Source organism: Ambystoma mexicanum, chromosome 11 (genome assembly GCF_040938575.1).
Source record: "Ambystoma mexicanum isolate Mex_15411 chromosome 11, UKY_AmexF1_1, whole genome shotgun sequence".
Lineage (NCBI taxonomy): Eukaryota > Metazoa > Chordata > Amphibia > Caudata > Ambystomatidae > Ambystoma > Ambystoma mexicanum.
The window spans coordinates 838,661,326-838,680,924 of record NC_090934.1 but is presented as its reverse complement, the minus strand read 5'-3'; the positions used below and the strand labels follow the sequence as shown (position 1 = coordinate 838,680,924).

The following is a 19,599-nucleotide window of genomic DNA, read 5'->3' as shown; positions in this document are numbered from 1 at the left end:
TTGTAAGAGACCATCGAATAAAGAAAATTAACAGAAAGGGCCTCTGTTTTCACACATGATTTTAAAATGATAGTTCAGTAAGGATTGGTACCCAAAGTAGGGTGGGCTAGTACTCACATCCCTTTTCATAACATGGTCAATAAACTAAAGTGTGTCTTATTATTGCCCAATAGCCTCGTTTGACATTAGGTAGACAGTATTTACTTTCTTATCACTATGCAAACGTTTTCAATTTCTAGTTCTCAAGCTGGGTTTATGAAGGAGTGATCCACTATGGACACCTGCCTTGCTAGTCTATCACTGGGTGATCCGCTCGTCACTGTTTCCTCCCCCGATTGCTTGTAGAGCCCTTGCTAGCAAACTGCCCACCTTCCACTGCTTTCTCCCCGCTCCCTTGTTTCTCTGCTTCCTGCACCCTGTTCAGCCCCCTATGGTTTGAAAGCACCCCATTGCTTCCTGAAGCTAGGGCCACACTCAATAAATATCCTAGCAATAATAATCTAACCAAATGTCTTAGTAAGGTGCAAAAGTGTCCACTGTATGTGGGAGCTATACATTGTTCAGTGACTTCTCATCGTATAAACTAGCAGAAATGATGCAGAAGCTTCCTGGATTGAGGGTCCCTGCAGACAAGAAGACAAAACTAACTACATGGCTGGGGGGTTGGCTGAGGGGCAACGTGTTTGTCTTGGAAACAATACAACGCAGAGCAACACAGGTTTGACTCCCGGTCCGTGCTTAGAGACTGGTGTCCAGTATTTAGTGTGTTATACAAGATTAACTAATGATATCCCTCTATTCAGAGACATGAGTGCAGGTTAGGACAGAGGAAGGGGGAAATGTACTGCTACAATGCCTAAAGGTCGTGATTAAGGAAAGGCTGCCTCCTCCTAGCACCGCAAGCATTTGAATTATTTCTGTCCGATCTCCCAGAAGCACCTGGGGCTACGGGATGATATTAGGTGAAAACTGGCTCCCAGCATATTGGATCATTATTCTGTGTAGATTATACTATTCTGATCGATTTGACTTGATTGATATGCAAAGTTCACTGATATTGTATGATCTGGTCTTTAATGAATAGAAGACCAAGGTTTTGATATTGTCACACAAGGAGAAAAAGGGATCTTGGTTCATGGAGGAGTCCATATTGGAAAAGTGGTCTGTGTTGGTGGCCTCAAGCTCTATTCTAAATGGCGATGGCAATCCCAATATGAGGGTTCAACGGCGCACTGCGGCAGGAATGGAAGGACAATCTAGATTTAACTCAAACTGGTGGTTTGATGGTAGGTCTTTCAAATCAGTGTCTATGAAGGGCCATCACCCCCACTTATGACCCCACAACCCCCAAAGCCCTATACAGGACTGCAATGTGGAATGGTGCTGGCAAATATAAACTAAGCAGTGGGAACGGTTTGAAAGGAAAGGGTTTTTGCGTATGCCAAGTTAACCTCACACCAGACAATTGGCTTTGAATTGGGGCCGATGGGGGAAGGTATCTTGACTATAACTAACAAATAGATTTGCTCTCGACAAAAGGAAGTCAGGCTCAAGACACAAACACGCGTTTGTCTCTGAATAACGATGCTAAGGATTTCAACCTGCAGACCCCATGTTATAGATATTTTCTCATGCAACGAGTCTGTTAAAATCATTGATAAGAATGTTCCATTAAAATAATTGATGGCATAAGACAATGACCCCATCAATGGTAATTGATGCCTGGATGCTCTTGTGTGGGCAGGCATCAGCCATGGATGACAGCAGGGGTGTTGCTAGGTCTGGAAAAGATCCAGGGCTACACTAATGTCGGCACTGTCAGGACTCGGGGTTAGCTAGTTTTTTGGTTGTAGCCCCTAAGCTTCTATCTGGGACTACAACCAAAAGGCCCAGGGCTATAGCCCCTATGCACCCCCTCCCCCACCCCCAGCAACGTCTCTGGATGACAGTAGGTGAAGCAGAAAAGATGGAGGCCTCTGGGCACTGCAGGCGAGCTAAAGAATTACTTCAAAAACATGCATGAATATTACAACAATGAAGAATACATGAAGCTAGGGAGGACAACTTAATGAGGAAACAGGAAATGGTGTTGGCGCATCCCCGTCAAAAGGCTTCTTTTCCCAAGCCCAGTTGAAGGGGTGTCCTGCATGGGAAGGGAGTTGGGGACAAGTTAGAAAAGGAAGCTGCAGGAAAGATAGGGCTATGTGGTGGCTTGTGAGGGGTCACATTTGGAAGACATTTGCATGTTCCCATCTTAGTTGACCCTCCATATGTGTATCCTGTATATGCACATTTACTTTGCTAAAGGGTTATGGGTGTAAGGATTGTGTACAGAGCTCCCACCAGTACCCACACTGTTGTGATCCACGCTGGGGTGGCAGAACATTCAGACGTGTTTCTCACTATAATGAAGCATGGCAGAGCGGATAGATACATGTGACATTCATTTACTATTGATCACCACATCTAAACATTATTGATAAGGTCTGTTCTTTAAATGGATTTTGAATCTTAGTCTTGACACAATAGAACAATGTTTCCTAGCCACTACAATTGAACTCCAGAGGTTAAAGTGCGTCTAAGTCATGGGGTTGCGGCCAATGAGCATTGCTGATATAGTCCAGGTGCCGGTTGAGGAAAAGGTCCCACTAACACAAATATTATGAGAGTTTCAAGATTGTAGTGAGTCCACGCTGCGCGTCTTCATATCCGCCGCGGTTGAGCCGGTGTTGGCCACGGTCACTCTTAGACCCCCAGCTGCTGGTGCAACTTGCTGAGGGCATCGCTGACAATGTCCAGCTCGTGGCGCAGGTCACTCACCACACTGGTGATGCTCCGGGTGTCCTTCAGGATCTGCACACTCTGCGTATAGGGGTTGTACTTCAAGCCAAAGGGGCGCTGGATTGTGGTGGCAAATTCTCTGTTGAGGAAAAAATAGATTAGACACGCATTAAGATGACAGGCAACAGCTACATCCTGTTTAACTATACCCAATTTGCTGTGGCACACACTGTTGCTAATTCCATATTCCGTTCCATATTTCCCCCGTGCATAGTCTGAAAATTGCATAATTCACCCATGTAGCTTTTAAACGGTAAAAGTCTTAAAAGTCTTGAACTTGAACCGGTCATTACAAAAGCATTATGATTGGCTCTCACCAGCCAATGAGGCCTTTCTCCATATTTGGTGGGTGCCAGTGGAAAACAATCTTCCTTTGAGACCTGTGAATGCCCATGTTTAGCCTTTCAGAGTGACAGTACTACAGGGCTGCATCCTGGATAGGGTGGTGCCTACGGGTCATCCCGGGCAGTCTCTAAATCAACCATAAAGGGGTTAGGTGCGTGGCACCCCAGAGTGACTATGGGACATGACAAGTTGCTGACAGTGATGCGTGAAATAATGTTACTAGAACAATAAATAGGAGGAATAAAGCAATACTTGGGAATGAGTGATGTGCAACACGTTATGGAAACGTATTGAAAGTATCCATACTGGGTGGAGGGAATATTTGGAACAGAAAGACACCAATCGGTGTCAAGTGAGGGCCTTATGAAATCGTTCTAAGTGTTTATTTTGTGCATGGCCTTCATTTTGGCAAATTATATAATGAGGCGATATTAACCAAGGTGGCGGGCCGTCCCTGTCGGTAACGGGCCGCCACCCAAGTCAAGAGCCAGAGTGAAGCGAAGGTTCCTTAATGACAGGGTAGGCCCGCCGCCTCAGGTAATATCGCCATTAGCTCCCGTGTAGCTTCCCTCCACTGGTGCCAATGGTGATTTTTTTTTTAAAGGCAGTAACTTACCTTTTTAATGTAGCTCGGATCTGGCAGTGCAGTCAGGGAAGTCCATTTTTTATGTTGATGACTGTGATGTCAACAACACGGAGAATGGACTTCCCCAAGAGCAGCACTGCCAGAGCTGAGCCGCGCCGCGCCACAAAGGTAACTTTCTTTTTTAGTTTTATTTTTCAAAAGAGGACACCATTAGCACTACACGGGTGCTAAATGGTGAAGCGGGGAAGTGAAGCGGGGAAGTGAAGCGCCCGTCACCAATGAGGATGCTTGGAACGAGGATTTTCCTTAGTGAATACAGCCTGTGTTCCGAGCATTCTTATTGGTGGATGGCGCCTCCCACGGTGCTAATGCGAAGTGTGCTATCTAAACCATAAGGTGCCTATCCATTCTAGGACAAGACAGGAGGCTCATATTATGCATAACAATCTTTACTCTGAAACCACAGCAGCAAAGAAAACTTTTACAAACAAAAAAGTTGTAAAGAACAGAACTAAAAAGAGTTCAATGTCAATGTAAGGGAGCTCCCCAATCCATCATGGAGGACAGGTCATGCCCTGCAGGAGACCAATGAGCAGGGACCCTCCCTTGTATAAGTCCATTACTCTAAACCCAACTCCTCTTTCTTTGCTGCTGACACCACAGCTAAGTCACTCCTTTCAGTTTGTGTCTTGCATGTTGTCAGTAGAAATAAACCTTAATTTGTACATTAAGGAAGGAAAACTGTGTGCATTTCTTGGTGTTACGTTTAATATATATTGGCCCTTTATGTTATAAAGGCATGTATCTGGCTAGGTACTGTTTATTTAACTTTGCTTTTATCCCATGCGCGCCGGTCTAAATGGAAGCCTTGCTTCAGACCTGGAGCACACGGGTCTCTTTTATGTAAGTTTTATGGCTGACAGAAGCTGCTAATGCTTCGTGCCGATGCGCGCAAGCATTCTTCTTCTTCTTGGGTTTAATTTATGTTTATTTTATGATTTATGGTTACGGCCGTCATGCGCATGTCTGAATGAAGCTGATAAGCTTCAAGGCTGGCGCACGCGAGCCTCTCTCTCTTGCTTGTTTAGCCCTCAGCGTTTGTTGGGACTTGCCGCCCTCCATGTTCAGAACACCTGGGATTACCAGGTGCTGCATGAACAATGCTATGGTGACGCAACAGCCTATTCGGGAAGCCCTTTTGTGGGCTGCAGTGTTCTTTTGGAAAGCACACCCTCCAGTGGCTCATCTGCTTAATGCTTAGTGTTGGAATGCTGGGGACCTGAGTTCTATTCCAATGTCCGGAACATCAGGGGTATTTAGAAAACATGTATACTTAGTTCAATTTACATCTCATTTTCCATTAAATTTCCTGGGAATGCCAGGTGCTGCGGGCGCGCTCGGCCCGCTATGTTTTCCTTTCTTTTCTTTTATATTTTGAAACTAGTCACTGGAGCACAGTCAGTAGGGGTTGTCACTTGTACCTGGAAGGTTCGGGGTTCGAACCAATCCTCCAACTTAAATATGTTGAACGTGTTGTTGAAAATAATTTCAATTTTTATTACCATACCGCCCAACCATGCAAAACCGGATGGGGTTTCTAAAATGAAACCCAGGTCGTCTGGTCGCCCTAGTTATGCGGGACAACTTGAGCCAGCCCAGTCTGGATTTTTTCACTTTACAAGATTATATATAATTTTAATTACATTTTAAATAAGAATATTTTATAACAGATATGTTTGGAACCCGCATGCTCAAGTGCCTGGTGCGCTACTAGTCTGCAGCCTTGTTTAAGCGCGGCATATGGCATAGAGGATTACCTTCACTGTAGGTGCCATAAACCTGCTCGGTGGCAGGCTTTGCCTGTGTTCTTCTGCGAGGTGAACCCCTTGTGTACTGCTGGTTCCACACCCTGCTCGGGTGAGCAGTTTGAGGTGCACTTGCTCAGTGTATTCCTCCCTTAAACTTGGCAGCTTTGTTTAGGTGATGCATGTGGCAGATGTCATTATCTTCCCTGTAAGGGTGCCGTCACCTACTCGGTGGTAGGCTTTGCCTGTGTTCTAGGGTGAGGTGTCCCCTCGTGTACCTCGGGTTACCACACCCTGGTAGGGTGAGCAGTTTGAGGTACACTTGCTCAGTGTCTTCCTCGCTTAAAGTCGGCAACTTTGTGTGCTACATATGGCATTGGTGATTACCTTAACTGTTTGTGTGCCATAACCTGCTCGGTTTCAGGTTCTGCCTGAGTTCTAATGCGAGGTTACCCCCTTGTGTACTGCTGATTATCACGCTCTGCTAGGGTGAGCAGTTTGAGGTGCACTTTCTCAGTGTATTCCTCCCTTAAAGTTGGCAGCTTTGTTTAGATGCTGCATGTGGCAGTTGTCATTATCTTCCCTGTAGGTGTGCTGTCACCTGCTCGGTGGCAGGCTTTACCTGTGTTCTTCTGCAAGGTGAACCCCTCTTATACACTGGTTCCACACCCTGCTAGGGTGAGCAGTGGAGGTGCAGTTGCTCAGTGTACGCGTTTACTAAACTATATATTTAAGCAGTGCCTGGAACACATTCGTGTTTTCAGGATTGTCAGTAGCCCGGATAGCTCAGTAGGCATCAGCTTCTATAAGGGCTGGGGTTCGGACGTGTAACCCCTCTTCCTTGGGCATTTTATATTATTTTATATTATTTTATATTTTATTTATTTATTTATTCATTAAGTACTTTAAAGAAAAGAGTGTGTAGAGGTGGTTGTAAACAGACCCATGTGGGGGCTTGTACCTTCCTCTCTAGCCATCACTCAGGTGTTAACCTTCGTCTTTTAGTTAAATTCTGTCGCCCTTTACCTTAGTTAGTTTCAGGACAACTCAGTCCGTTCCTTAGATTTTTCTTTCCCCAATACCAATTGCTCCACTCAGTACCTGTGCTGATTAAGTTGCAGTATTTGTCTCTCAACATGAGGAAGAACAAATGGCACGTTATGTCCCTATTGAGGTCTGCAGGGCTTGATGCTCTCTTTAGAGGGTGGCGTGTTTCCCTTACTATTTGTCCCATTATGACATCCATTATACTATTCGGACTATTGGTGGAGACAAGGTCAGCTCGAGGGTATCTGTTCAGTTTTGTTGCAAGGCAAGTTGAGCAACCATGTTCTAATTGGATGGAGTGTTTGGAAACACTTGCTGGTATGAGAGGGACGAGTTACCAAATAATAGCTTTCTGGAGCCCACCCCATGGTTTTCCTCCCAAGGCGTGGCCTGTTTTCAGCTAACCGCATGGCAGTGTGTTACAATTTCTCCTCTGCTCGAGGAGTACAAGCAGGCTTCTGTACCCTCAAGAGAGTTGTTTAGTTTCTTTCATTATATATTTTATCTACAGTGCAGCGAATAGAGTTCCGGCTGTCAAATCTGTGCAGAGCCTACTGATGCAGGTTCCTAATTTTGGAAGGGTCTAAATCAGTCTTTCATCCTGCTGAGATCGATAAGTGAACACCTCACACCACACACCTTTGGTAGTATTGATGAGCAACACTTGTATACCTGAGGGTTCATAACACTATATAAGTGCTATTTTGCTATGGGCAATGTGCTTAATTTCTTTCCTTCCCCTGATCCCCATATAGGCCACTTAGCCAGTCAGCCTTACATGCATAAAGAGGCCCAACAAACACAGATGCTCAGACCTCAGTGTTTGAAGGGACAGTGGTCCCAGTATTCTTTCACAACCTTTCATTTCGGGGCATGATAATTATCCCAAAGTCCTTTCCCCCCTCATTCCCCTTACCGCCATCCTTGGGGGAGATTGCATCATAATATTACACCTCTTGGAGTAACACTTGATGGTTTCTGTTTTTCCTTTTACAGGAGTTCTGGCTCAAGACCAGTGCAGACTCGCACTGAGCATTTCCCTCCCGTAAGTTTACTTTCCTTTGCGCCAATTTCCTGGTATTTCACTAAGTTAAGCGGAGGCCCCCTTCCATGGTTAGGGGGTTGGTTAGAAGTGCAAGAGTGTATTTATTTTAAGGGTGTAAAGCGGGGCTTTAGTGTAATCCGCAGGGTAGACTTCTTCTGCTTTCCAAGGTTTTCCTTAGATAAGTGGGGGAGGTTTCTCCTCCTTTGGGAAGGCACAAAATCCCTTGGTGGGAAAGAGGGGTCTGGGAGTGCTACTCATCTTCCATCCAAGTTATTACGGCCCTCTATCACAAGGCGTTCCAACGTCTCTACATTAACTACCTCAGAAGGTGCCTGTCAGTGCGATTTGCTAGGATATATTTAGTTAATGACTTGGTTCTCCTAGTCACCTGCATGGCAGGTAGACCTTTTGGGTTTTCACAGTAGATTGTTTTGCAATAAGGTGCCAGCACAGGGTGCTGGGGACTTCTAAGTTCTTCAGATTGGCTATGATAGAGGTTAGTCCTCTTCTGGTGAGCAACTTCATTTTAACTGTTTAGTGATCAGTTTCTTTGCAGTTTAGAGTCTTTACTAAGACTATGGAATGTAGTGGTCCTCCTTCGGTTAGTTTACGATCCTCTAGGGGATTTATCAACCATGGAGGAGGGAACAAGGTCCAAGCACCTGGCACATCTACAAGGGGGTTCAGATATCACTATAATGGTAGCGATTGGATGTAAGATACATTTTTTCTCCTTGCCAAGTTCGTTCTCTTAAGGGTCAGGTTTTGGTAAATATCTTTCTTTTGCCATGGTAGCAGAGTCCTTCTTCAAGAGCTCGGGAGGTCTGAAGGTCTCCGTCTTGGCGGTTTGGCAGGTTTAACTTTTCAGGTGGGGCCCCTCTCTTCCATTCTGCTTCTGCCTCCAGAAGACATACCTTTCTTAGTATACACATATGTCTGGGGACAATTGTATGTTAAGTCTATTGCTTTTCAGCTCCGCTCAGGATAGGTCGTCCTATTACAGATTAATAAAATGACTTTTTACTCCCATTTTACCGTTTATGAAGATTTGTCTTTCCCACTTGGTTCCCCAGTGTAGTTATGTGACATGTCCTGTTTCTAATATGATATCCTCCTTTAACACATGGGATGGAACCTACAAAGCTTTTATCTCCTAAGGGGTATTATTTTCTTTATCTCCAGGAGAGCTAAGTGTTATCTTCTTTTGTTTGCTATCTAGGATCCCAAAGATGGTATGAATTTAAGTGTTTTAAATGTTTGATTGGACAACAGAGGAGTTTAGTACTCAGATGGGTTTTTCCTACCCTATTAGTATATGAAAACTTTGCTCAGTGTTCCCCCCTCTCTTTTTTAATTTTTTTTAATTTTATTTTAACCAGTTGGTTTTGGTAGCCTGTAAGGAACGCTGGAATTGACACATCTTCCAGTTGTTTTTCTTGCAGTGGATTTGGCTATGCCTTATAAAACAGTTATTCGGGCAGCCTAGCTTTGGCCAATACTCTTGCGGTCAGCTGATTGATCAAATGAAACCATTTAAAACATTTTCTTCTCCTATTATTTTATTATATTGTCACTATTGTATTGATCATGTTGTACTAATGGGATGCAAGGGCTTCAAACTTGCATAATATGATCCTCCTGTCTTATCATAGAATGGCTAATCCCCCACACTAACGTGAGATTGGGGTTTAGATTCTATGAAAGACAAGGAGGCGAGTATTATCCCACCCACCCACCCTTGATATGATATGATATGGCAGTTATGACACACAAATACACAGGTGTTTCAAGAGAGAACATTCTTTGGTTTGTTGTTCTTCCCATTCACCCACCCTTCTTGCTTGTTGTTCTTACAGCTACGAGTTGAGGTTCTGATCAGGAGTGTGGCACACAGTTTCAAGATGTGGAGTGCGTGGTACGAGAGCTTCGCTGGATTTGTCATCATCGTTTATCATCTGATCTGTGCAGTAGATGTCTGGTTCAAGACAGCTACAGAAAGAGGAGTTGGGTTTAGAGTAATGGACTTATATAAGGAAGGGTCCCTGCTCATTGGTATCCTGCAGGGCATGACTTGTCCTCCATGATGGATTGGGGAGCTCCCTTAGATTGACATTGAACTCTTTTTAGTTCTGTTCTTTACAACTTTTTTGTTTGTAAAAGTTTTCCTTGCTGCTGTGGTTTCAGAGTAAAGATTGTTATGCATAATACTCGCCTCCTTGTCTTTAACAGAATCTAAACCCCCATCTCACGTTAGTTTGGGGGATTAGCCGTTGTAAAGTGTGCATCGTGGGAGCACTGTTGAAAATTCCAAGATGTGTTACCACACCATGATTTAAGGCATACTACAAAATGTGCAATCGAATGGTGAATAGCTCGCAGTTTAGGTAACTTCTTTGAGGGTCTGAGTCCCTGTAAAAACCTCATTATCTACTTGTCAGGAACCTCCAAAATATACGGCCATTCTAGTAGGACACCAAGGAGTCAAGTGAGGGAGTTGAAGGTCTAGCAGTGCCCCCAGGATGGGATTTGGGGCGTACCATGAGTTCGGCGAGAGGCTGCACTATAACAGACTAGTGGTGTGACGCTCTCCTCTGGTTTCGGAGAGATACTGTGTGTTAATTCATGCGGACAAGTCTTTTATAAATCTGATTTGATGTTCACGGTCTTATGTAAAGTGGTCTCTTGCCTTGGGGAACAGGACTGCGCCACATATGTCACTAAATAAACAAAAATTGGATTTAAAGTTGAAATTACATGATTTTCTGTGTGATCTCTTTAAACTTCAGATGCAGTAAGGGGACAGTTTATGCTGTCACTCAGACCGCCACACTGTTTGCCAGATTCCTCATTGGTGGCCGGGGACTGAAGGCGGGCCAGCGGTTATGTTGTCACTCAGACCGCCCCACTGTTTGCCAGATTCCTCATTGATGGCAGGGGACTGAAGGCGGGCCAGTGGTTATGTTGTCACTCAGCCCGCCACACTGTTTGCCAGATTCCTCATTGGTGGACGGGGACTGAAGGCGGGCCAGTGGTTATGTTGTCACTCAGACCGCCCCACTGTTTGCCAGATTCCTCATTGATGGAAGGGGACTGAAGGCGGGCCAGTGGTTATGTTGTCACTCAGACCGCCCCACTGTTTGCCAGATTCCTCATTGATGGCAGGGGACTGAAGGCGGGGCAGTGGTTATGTTGTCACTCAGACCGCCACACTGTTTGCCAGATTCCTCATTGGTGGCCGGGGACTGAAGGTTGGCCAGTGGTTATTTTGTCACTCAGACCGCCACGCTGTTTGCCAGATTCCTCATTGGTGGCCGGGGACTGAAGGCAGTTGTAGGCTCTTTGGCACTATGCTGGGGTTTGCCCTCACCCTAGCAGTGGGACAGTACATCGGTATTCCACTTGCCTTGTTTGCTGCATTTTTTTCTTACGTATTCCCAAATTGCGCCCCATGGATTCCCTTTGTGGGGACAGCAGTTTGCTTTATTTACTCAGGGTGGACCACAAAAAGATACCACTATTTATCAAAATAATAATATAGCACAAAATCAGGTGTACCTCCTCTAGAAAATATATCCAACAGCTTTATTTTCTCAGGGTGGACTCTATTTCTTCCATCATGGGGCCCCTTCCTATCAAGACACCTCAAACTTTAAGACTGTTCATTTTGAGGTGCTAATTATCGAAGATAGCTTTCCTCCCAATGTGCTCCAAAAAGAATAAGTAATTGGAATGTAATTTTAATTGATTTAGCATGGTAAAATGTGTGCTCTTTCGAAAATAGATTTCAATTGTAGTGTTTTCTTTCGTGAAGATTGTTTTTTTCGGGGCGTGGAATTGGAGTTCTTGGGGTTTGCTGGTCCCACCTGGTTGGCCTTTTTCTTTCAACCGTGTTATGTGGATTACATTGGTGTTTTATGTAAAACAAAGGCAATTATTGCGATACATTAGAAAAGTGAGAAATGAGGCACAAGTGTAGTTCAGCAGTTGGCCTTTTCGTCACTTCCCCCAAAGCGACACTTGATCACGGAGGGCCAGATGCTCATAAAGTAGCGCAAACAAAAAGAGGGCACAGAATGTGCTTTCTTCATGTGCGCTCATTTCAGAAATGCACAAGCTACCTTATTCTCAAAGATGACCTCCACAATTAAGCAGGGGCTGGACAGTGGCGCAAAGATGCACTGGTTAGCCCCCTTGCATGCATTACTCTCCCAACACTAATGTATGACAGTCTCCCAGCATCTAATGTTCCGTCTCTTTCAAATGCTCCGGAAAAAAGTATTCCCATTCCTGTTTGGGGGAATGAAATGCAAGTCTGCCAGCTGCGGTTTAAAGCACAGCTGTCACACGCAAAGAAAAAATCAGGACAGGGTCCGAAATGACACTGTCATAATTTGTGCCTCCGCCTGCACCTGTTCCGAGCAGGCGCAGGGTGATGATCCTCATTCATGTGCATTTAAAAGCGCATCTTGTTTGTGAATTCGGAATGTGCTTTTAAATGTGCAGAAATACTCCTTAATTTGCACACATGCGCAAAGCGATGAAAGAGGGCACCTGGATGAGCGCATCTAAGATGCTCTCATTCAGATGCCCTTTCTGGATCAGCCTGCTCCTTTTTTGTGTGCAAGTGATGAGATGCGCTAGTGCTAGCCATCTCATCACTTGCGCCACAAAATCTGTTTGCAAATCTTGAAGCGACACGGACGCTTAAGAGGGGCCGCGTGCCCTCGTGAGTTTCTAATGGATGCCCCGCAGTAATGGATCCCTTTTTAGCTTTGGCTATTAGGTAGCGCTGCAAGCAGTGACTACAAGCCAAAACTATCGATCTGGGAAGTGAAGATTGTAGAGAAATGGGAAGTGAGAAAGGACACACAGCCTTTGAGTGTTGTTTGATTTGTATCCACCCATTGACCACACATGGCCCTGCTAGTCCACATAGGGATTCCCATGCAGTACCTACCCATCCCTGCCAAAAACACAGCCCCCTGTGATCTCGTTGAAAACTCTATGTGCATTTAAGGGGATACCAATGCTATTTGTCAGGCTTGTCAGCAGTCGACAATGGCTTGATTGCAGATGTAAACCAGCTCCTGGTGCAATGGAAAGGTCTTAACCAAATGTGCCTGCAGCTACTTTATTTATAAGCAATACGTGTGTATGTGCAGCTGTCCTGACAAGCGTTGATCTTTATAGTATTCCATTGCCTGTGCCCCATGTTCCCTCCCCTTGCCCAGCTTTGAAACACAATTTCTTGCTGTATAAGCACCTTACAAATGCACAATAAAATAAATAAATAAAAAGCCAACCGTCTTGGCTCTTGTACAGACACTAAAGAGGCACTGCCATTATAAGCCAAGTGAATAACACCATTTGCCAACTATTGACATTTTATGGCCAGATAATCCCATTATTGCATTGCTTGAAAAATGGCTACTGCATGCCTAGACAAAAGCCAAAACCATTTGGCTTTGCCTATCCTTGTCCATGACATATGGTACAAACTTTGCTGTTAACAGATATAGGTGGCGATCAATCACTAGCTGGTATCACACTCCATTATATTTAGGAAAATGTGGACCTGACTTTAGTCAAACTGGATAAAGAAATTTGAACACGTAGTGGTCAGCATTGGACCCTGGCTAAAATATGAAAATGTGTTATCTTTTTTCAATATCAGGGTTAATTTGCTCTCTCTGAAACAAATCCAGCTGAATTCAATGAATGTTTTTTGCTTTGGCTGCCAGTTTGGACCACACTTGCATCAGCGTCACCTCCTGTGCTCTTGCTCTGTTCAGCCTGCCCCGGGTCGAGCTACACAGCCACCATTGTGCTCTCTTCCACCATCTCACCATTTTGGGGTTGGCCATCCATATTGGCCCATTCCTTCTCAGTCCTTCTCAGCCCCCGGCCCGGCTCCACACCTAGTGGAAGAGAAGTAAAATCATGTGCAAATATTCCAGATCAAGAGAACACACGTGTCCTAGAACCTTCAATTATGGAAATCTGGATGCCAAGTGTTGGCATTTTTCCTTTTTTTTTTGCAAGATCATTTTTATCGCTTGGTGTTTGACTTGTTTCAGTGTTGTCCAACATTAGGCTGCTCGGTTTCCTCTGAGAGGCAATGAGAATACCATTGAGAGAAAGGTCAGGCGTGCATACAGTAGAATGGACAAGGCCATGGTCAACACTGTGCAATGCACCTGACCATTCTTAATTCTAACTGTTGGCTATGAAGAAACATCACCTTTGGGGACCACTTCTCTGGCACAAAACAGGTGAGTCATGTTTCATTTCACGATCAATTTCACATTCACACTGATGCCCGCGTTCTTGTTCCATCCGCGTGCAGAACATAATCCATTCCTTGAACTCCTCTGTAAATGTGCAGCAAACAGTGGGCACCGTGTTGAGGGCACGTGAGGACTTGCTGCTGATCCATGGCACTATATCTTCCCCCTTTAAAGAGGCTGCACTGCCTGCCTGTAGAATTGCTGCACCTAATGATATCAGTAACATGGTAACACAAGTGACAGCACCACCCCCGTGGCAGGATGAGGGTGGGGGATTTCACTAACAGGCCATGTTGGTGCGATGTGTCAAGGTTTCTCAGTTTGGCAACTCACAGACTTCTAGTAATTTCCAAGTGTGGAAGTATCATGAGAGTGAAATCTTTCTCATTCAGCCATCAATCCACTCTGGGCCCTCAACCACAATGACCATGACCAGCAATGCCTCCTTCTATCACAAAAGGCAATGACACTCGAGTGAACGCCTATTTTCAAATTGCCACATGGTGTATTCGAGCCTTTTGGTGATGCACTTGCGCGTTCTCATTGTCACTGGGCCTATTAAGAGCGTTGTTTTGTTCTGCCCTGTTCCCCTTCCTTGCCTTGTCGCGCTTTGAAACACTTGTGTGCGAGCGCGATACAAATAAAATATCATATCATATCATTATATGTAGCACCTTGCAAAATCCCCAAATGAATGCATGAATGTTCCTGCCTGCATGAGGGTGGAGGGGAATTGCACTGCTCACGGTGCCCTACAATCCCTCCAAAGTCACGGATTGTACCCCGTTTTTATTATAACTGGCTCATGTGTTCTCCCAATGTGACACTGTTGTGTTTCCTCACTGCAGAACACACACATGATGGTAATGCACGAGCTAACATTTATAAACCCCCCCCACCCCTCACTGTTTCTCGTCTCCCCTCCCGAGCTGGGTCACAACTATAACACTTATGCACTTACACTAGCAGATATGTGGTCAGGCCTAGTATTCTAGTTGTCTTTCTCTGTTTTGATCATTCGGAATCTTCAAGGCCTAAGAATGATTACTGTATTCCCTTGTTCCCTTCCCGCCTCGGGGCGCTTTTAAGCACTTCACCTGTGTATAAGCGATGTATAATGAACTATAAAATAAATAAACTGACAATACCTTTGGACAGCATTTGCATCATTGTGTAGCTTGACAGCGCCTAGACGCCCAAGCTTCAGCTCGCTGTTGATATCCCACACTGCGGTATGCACGTATAGGGTTGGCTGAATGATTGTGCAGCAAAGAGGTGCCCCAACCCTTTGGAATGGACTGCATGCTGTGTGGTGGGCGTAACAGGTCTGCATAAGGCAACCCCCCCTTATTTATTCGCACAGATGAGCTGAACCTTTGACAAGTGCTGCCAGAGGTGTAATCCAATGGTTTCAGAAGTATAAGCTGATCATTCCCTTGACATTTGTACTCTCCTTCCTGGTTGCTGCCTCTCTTCCATGCCTGATTGACGGCGCTGCAAACTGCTAGGGTTGGCCTGCACTCTGATGAGCCATGCATGGAACACAGTAGGCATTCAGTGGGTGACATTCTGTTCTTGGAGGCTGGCTCCCAGGCTTCCATTGTAAGTGATGCCAGGTGACCTTGCCTGCACAATCCTCTCATTGAAGGCGTTGCAAGGCTGACCTCGTTCACGCTCACAATCCTTTGCAATTCTATGCCAAGGCCAGGGCACGTCCAGGCTCCATTCTCTTTCTTAATGAAGCAAAGCCAAACACATTAAGTTTACAAACTTGCATTTCTCAGAACGAATAGAGACAAAATACGTATTCTAAAAGGGAGACTTGGCCGTAGCTGAATCCAGTCTCAAGTAGACACTGTTCTCCGCCTCACATCACCCATCTTTTCGCCCACCATCTTTGTACCATATTTGATTCATGGAATGTGGTTGGGAAATTCTTGTGCTTGACAATTGTTCTTATTCTTTTTCCTTTGTATCCTTTTAGGTTTGAGTAAGTACTGAAGAGCATTAGGGAATGCGGGATGTTTTAGGGTGGCAGGGAGCCACCCGAGGAGGAGCTGCATGCTCGAGCTACCCAAGAGAGTGTACCCTACTCCCCCTACTCTCACCCACTCCCCTCCTAGACCCAGGCACCTGTCAGGGTATTGGAAAGTAACCACACTGGACCTGGACCCTTGCAGCCTTTCCTTCACATGCTTGCCGGCTTTTGGGGCACTTGCATTAGACAGGGATTGGCAATGATGCATAGGGCATCCACTGCTCAAGCACGCGCGCACACACACTCACACTTGACGGTAAAGGGCGGGAACGCAGCTTGCTGCTGTGTGCATTTCCCTTTTAGCAAGCGCAAACCTTGAACATCCAGTGCACTCGAGACACAACTGAGCAGGGATCGAAATTAAGATTGCATAAGCAGGAGCTAAAAGCAGCTCCTGGGTATCCAGCATTAGCCAGTGACCAGGAGCTACCACTGAAGAACGAGGAGCTAGTACATACCGTTTCAAAAATCTAACTTCCACAGAAAATGCAAACATGTAATTGTGTCCATTATTTATGACCCCTTATGCTGTACATTTATGTATTTGTCCTAATATTTAAATTTGCATAGGTGTGTTTGTTCGGCATCAGTTGGCCTGGGGAGCCAAAAGTAGCTTCTGGTACCTGTTGGTATCAAACTAACTAGGCTCTTCTGTGCTCCAAGCAGGAGCTAAATAACACTGAGCTCCCCTCAATTTCTGACCCTTTAACTGAGCATCCACAGGTGCCAACATTTTGCTTCTTTCTGCAACAGAACACACGGTAGCGTAAGGCACTGCAGCAGTGCAGCTACACCAGGTTCAGGGTCATGCAGGAGCACAATTCCTGGGGACAGTATTACACCTGTTGGATATTAGGGAGGACAGAAGAATTCCAAGCATTCAGGAGTGGGCATTAACTGTTCCAGTAGGCGGCAGGTCAGTTTCTAGCCATTTGCAACTTCAGGAAATTCCTGAAAGCCTTCCTGTTCAAGTAGCTCCTACCCGCTCCTTTATCTTTGAAGGAGCTACCTTGCTTGTCCTGTCTTTAATGGTCGTACCCTGCATGTAATTGTGTGCCCCGATGCCCACGGACTACCGGCGCAGTATAAATAAATAAATAAAAACTTGAAGTTTACAGATTACTGCCACTTATTCGAGAACCGTTACATAGTCAGCAATGTTGTCACACGGTCCAAGTTTTAACGTTCGTTATCGAGTGATGAAGGCAAACCAAATACATCATGACATGGCTATTGGCTAGTACTGGGGTATGCTGTAAACAAAACGGTCCGCGCTGTCATGCTGTCATCTCGGCAGTAACTGACCGTAAAGTTTAATTGTTTTGCTACAAGAGTTGATCACTAGATCCATCATGTCAGGGTTAAAACATTCAGATCACCAAGACGCGCCACAGATTAGAAGTGTCCTTGAACCCTCAGGGTTCATGATCACCAGAAGGAGGTACAGGGGGAAAGGCCCTGAAAATCAGGGAAATTAAGAGCATACCATTGTTAAACGGGATATCATATTGTGCCTCCTTTACTGTATAAATTGGCCTAAGCCCAGTCGCTCTGCGAAGAAATCCGCGTTACAAAGTTCCGATCCTAGATCGATTTAGCAGCCATTTTAGGTCCATACGCCATTTTGATTTCCATTCCGAAGTTACTCTGTGTTCTAAAATGGTGGACAGTGTTTTCCACTTGTAACTGAGCCGTCCTGATCTTTGTGCACAAGTTAATGATTAAACTGTCTGTTGGCCGAATGTTTGGGTTGAGTAAAGAGACCTTGTCTCATGTCTGACTTGTAGACAGAGGATTACCTGCGCCAACAAGTCCAATCCGCAGATATACATCAACCACAATGCTGTCTAAATACTGAATGTGGCCACTTGTTGAACTACATTGTATAGGACATGTGTTAAGGTTTATTGTTAGATCCAAGAATACACTGTTGCCATTGTGATTTGTTAGTGTGTAAACTGAAGATGATCCACATGCATACAGTTGGACAAACTAGAAGTTAACTCGGCACGAACCCTAGACCCAGTATTATTAACCTGTAGGGGGGTTGGACATTATGATTGGAAATGTATAAAAAGCAGAACTGTTTAGATGTCCAGTACCTCTCACTTCTCACACCGAAAGGGCTCGTATTCGCTGTGATGTACTGAGGGCCAGATAGCTATCTGATACTTTGTTTCTTTGTAAACTGTACAGTTATAGAATAAAGATCTGTGAATCTTTATAGCCCGTGTTTGGTGTATTTCCTTTTGGGGTACTCAGTCTTGATATTTCCTTTTGCTCTTACAGATGGCGCCCGAATAGGGACCCTCAAGATTAATGCCAGCTCATTGAAGGTTGACGCGGCTATCGGACCGGGATCGGACGGTGTACAAAGGGGGCCCCTTTCTTGGATGAGACACGACACTGCAACAGCGCTGCACAATCCGATCCCTGGACGGTGAGCCCGCGGTCCGAGACGGCATCTTGACGAGGGTCCATATATCGAGGTGGGCAGATTTGCCGAAATCACCAACCACGTGGGACCTTAGTTAGAACTTTGAAATCCGATCGGACCTCCTTAGGATTTGAACAGGTGAGTCGTGACCCAATTCTTAAGTATCCTGATAATTTGTTTTGTCGCATTGCACTTGCAAGAACAATTATTGACCAGATAACACCAGTATTGTACAGGATGAATGCGTAAAAAGAAAGATTTGTTGTCCCGCAGAGTTACTGAGTATTTATAAGAGAGCTTTTTCGTTTGAGACTTCTTCGGCTGCTTTAGCGCTCGATCTAGCTCTGTTGCTTAGTAAGCGTTTGGAGTTGCCTACTTCTCAGTTGTCTATGAGAGAGGTTCCTCTGACATTTGTCCCAAAAGTTGAGATTCCGGCTGATTCTGCAACTGGTGCAGTTGCTCAAGATATTCCTGCACACTATGTGTCACAGTCCGTTCACGTCCCGTTCTCGAGACAGGAAGTGAACACCATAAAACAATCTATTCCCGATATTAGGAAGAATCCTACAGGGTTCTATAAAGAAATAGAGTCTGTTTTGCAATCATCAGTATTCACATTAAGTGATATTGATTTGTTATTTCCCGTACTCCTGCCTGTTGACTTGTGGAAGCAGAGTAGGACTGTAGATGATGTACCTGGGTTAGGAGATACATGGAATAACATGATTAGACTCGATGGAGAAAGGCCAGCTGGTGAGAGACCGCCACAGGTAATACTAACTTTGCCTGATAGAATAGTTACGAAATTGAAAGCTATAATTCCTGAGAAGAGGATTATTTGGGACAAGCTTACTGCCTGTGTCCAAGGGAAGTCTGAGGGTGCTACCGAGTTCTTTAATCGGTTAGAACAGGTATTTTCAGATTTCAGTGGACAAGACTTAAGCACAGAATCTGGGAAACGGCTATTTGTGGACAAATTTGTGCGTGGATTGCTGCCTGACATCCAGTCACAGATTATGTCCTCCGAGAGCGCTTGGCAAGCGAAGTCTCAGTCAGAAGTATTGCATATGGCTCAGTACTATGAGAATCATGTCAATAACGAAAAAGAAAGAGTTGAAAAGAGAAAAGGTGACTTTAATACAAAAGTATTATTGCAGCTGATTGTTAG

At 44.9% G+C, this 19,599-nt stretch overlaps 1 protein-coding gene across 1 annotated transcript in view; it reads right to left on the bottom strand.

The window, feature by feature from the left end:
* Positions 1-2,422: 2,422 nt before the first annotated feature.
* The window catches only part of TPH1 (tryptophan hydroxylase 1), a 369,780-nt gene continuing 352,603 nt past the window's right edge, over positions 2,423-19,599 (bottom strand). Inside the window, exon 11 of the mRNA XM_069623792.1 lies at positions 2,423-2,920. Within this exon, the coding sequence (XP_069479893.1) occupies positions 2,746-2,920 (175 nt within the window). The 3' untranslated portion in view covers positions 2,423-2,745. The remainder of the gene's footprint in view (positions 2,921-19,599) is intronic.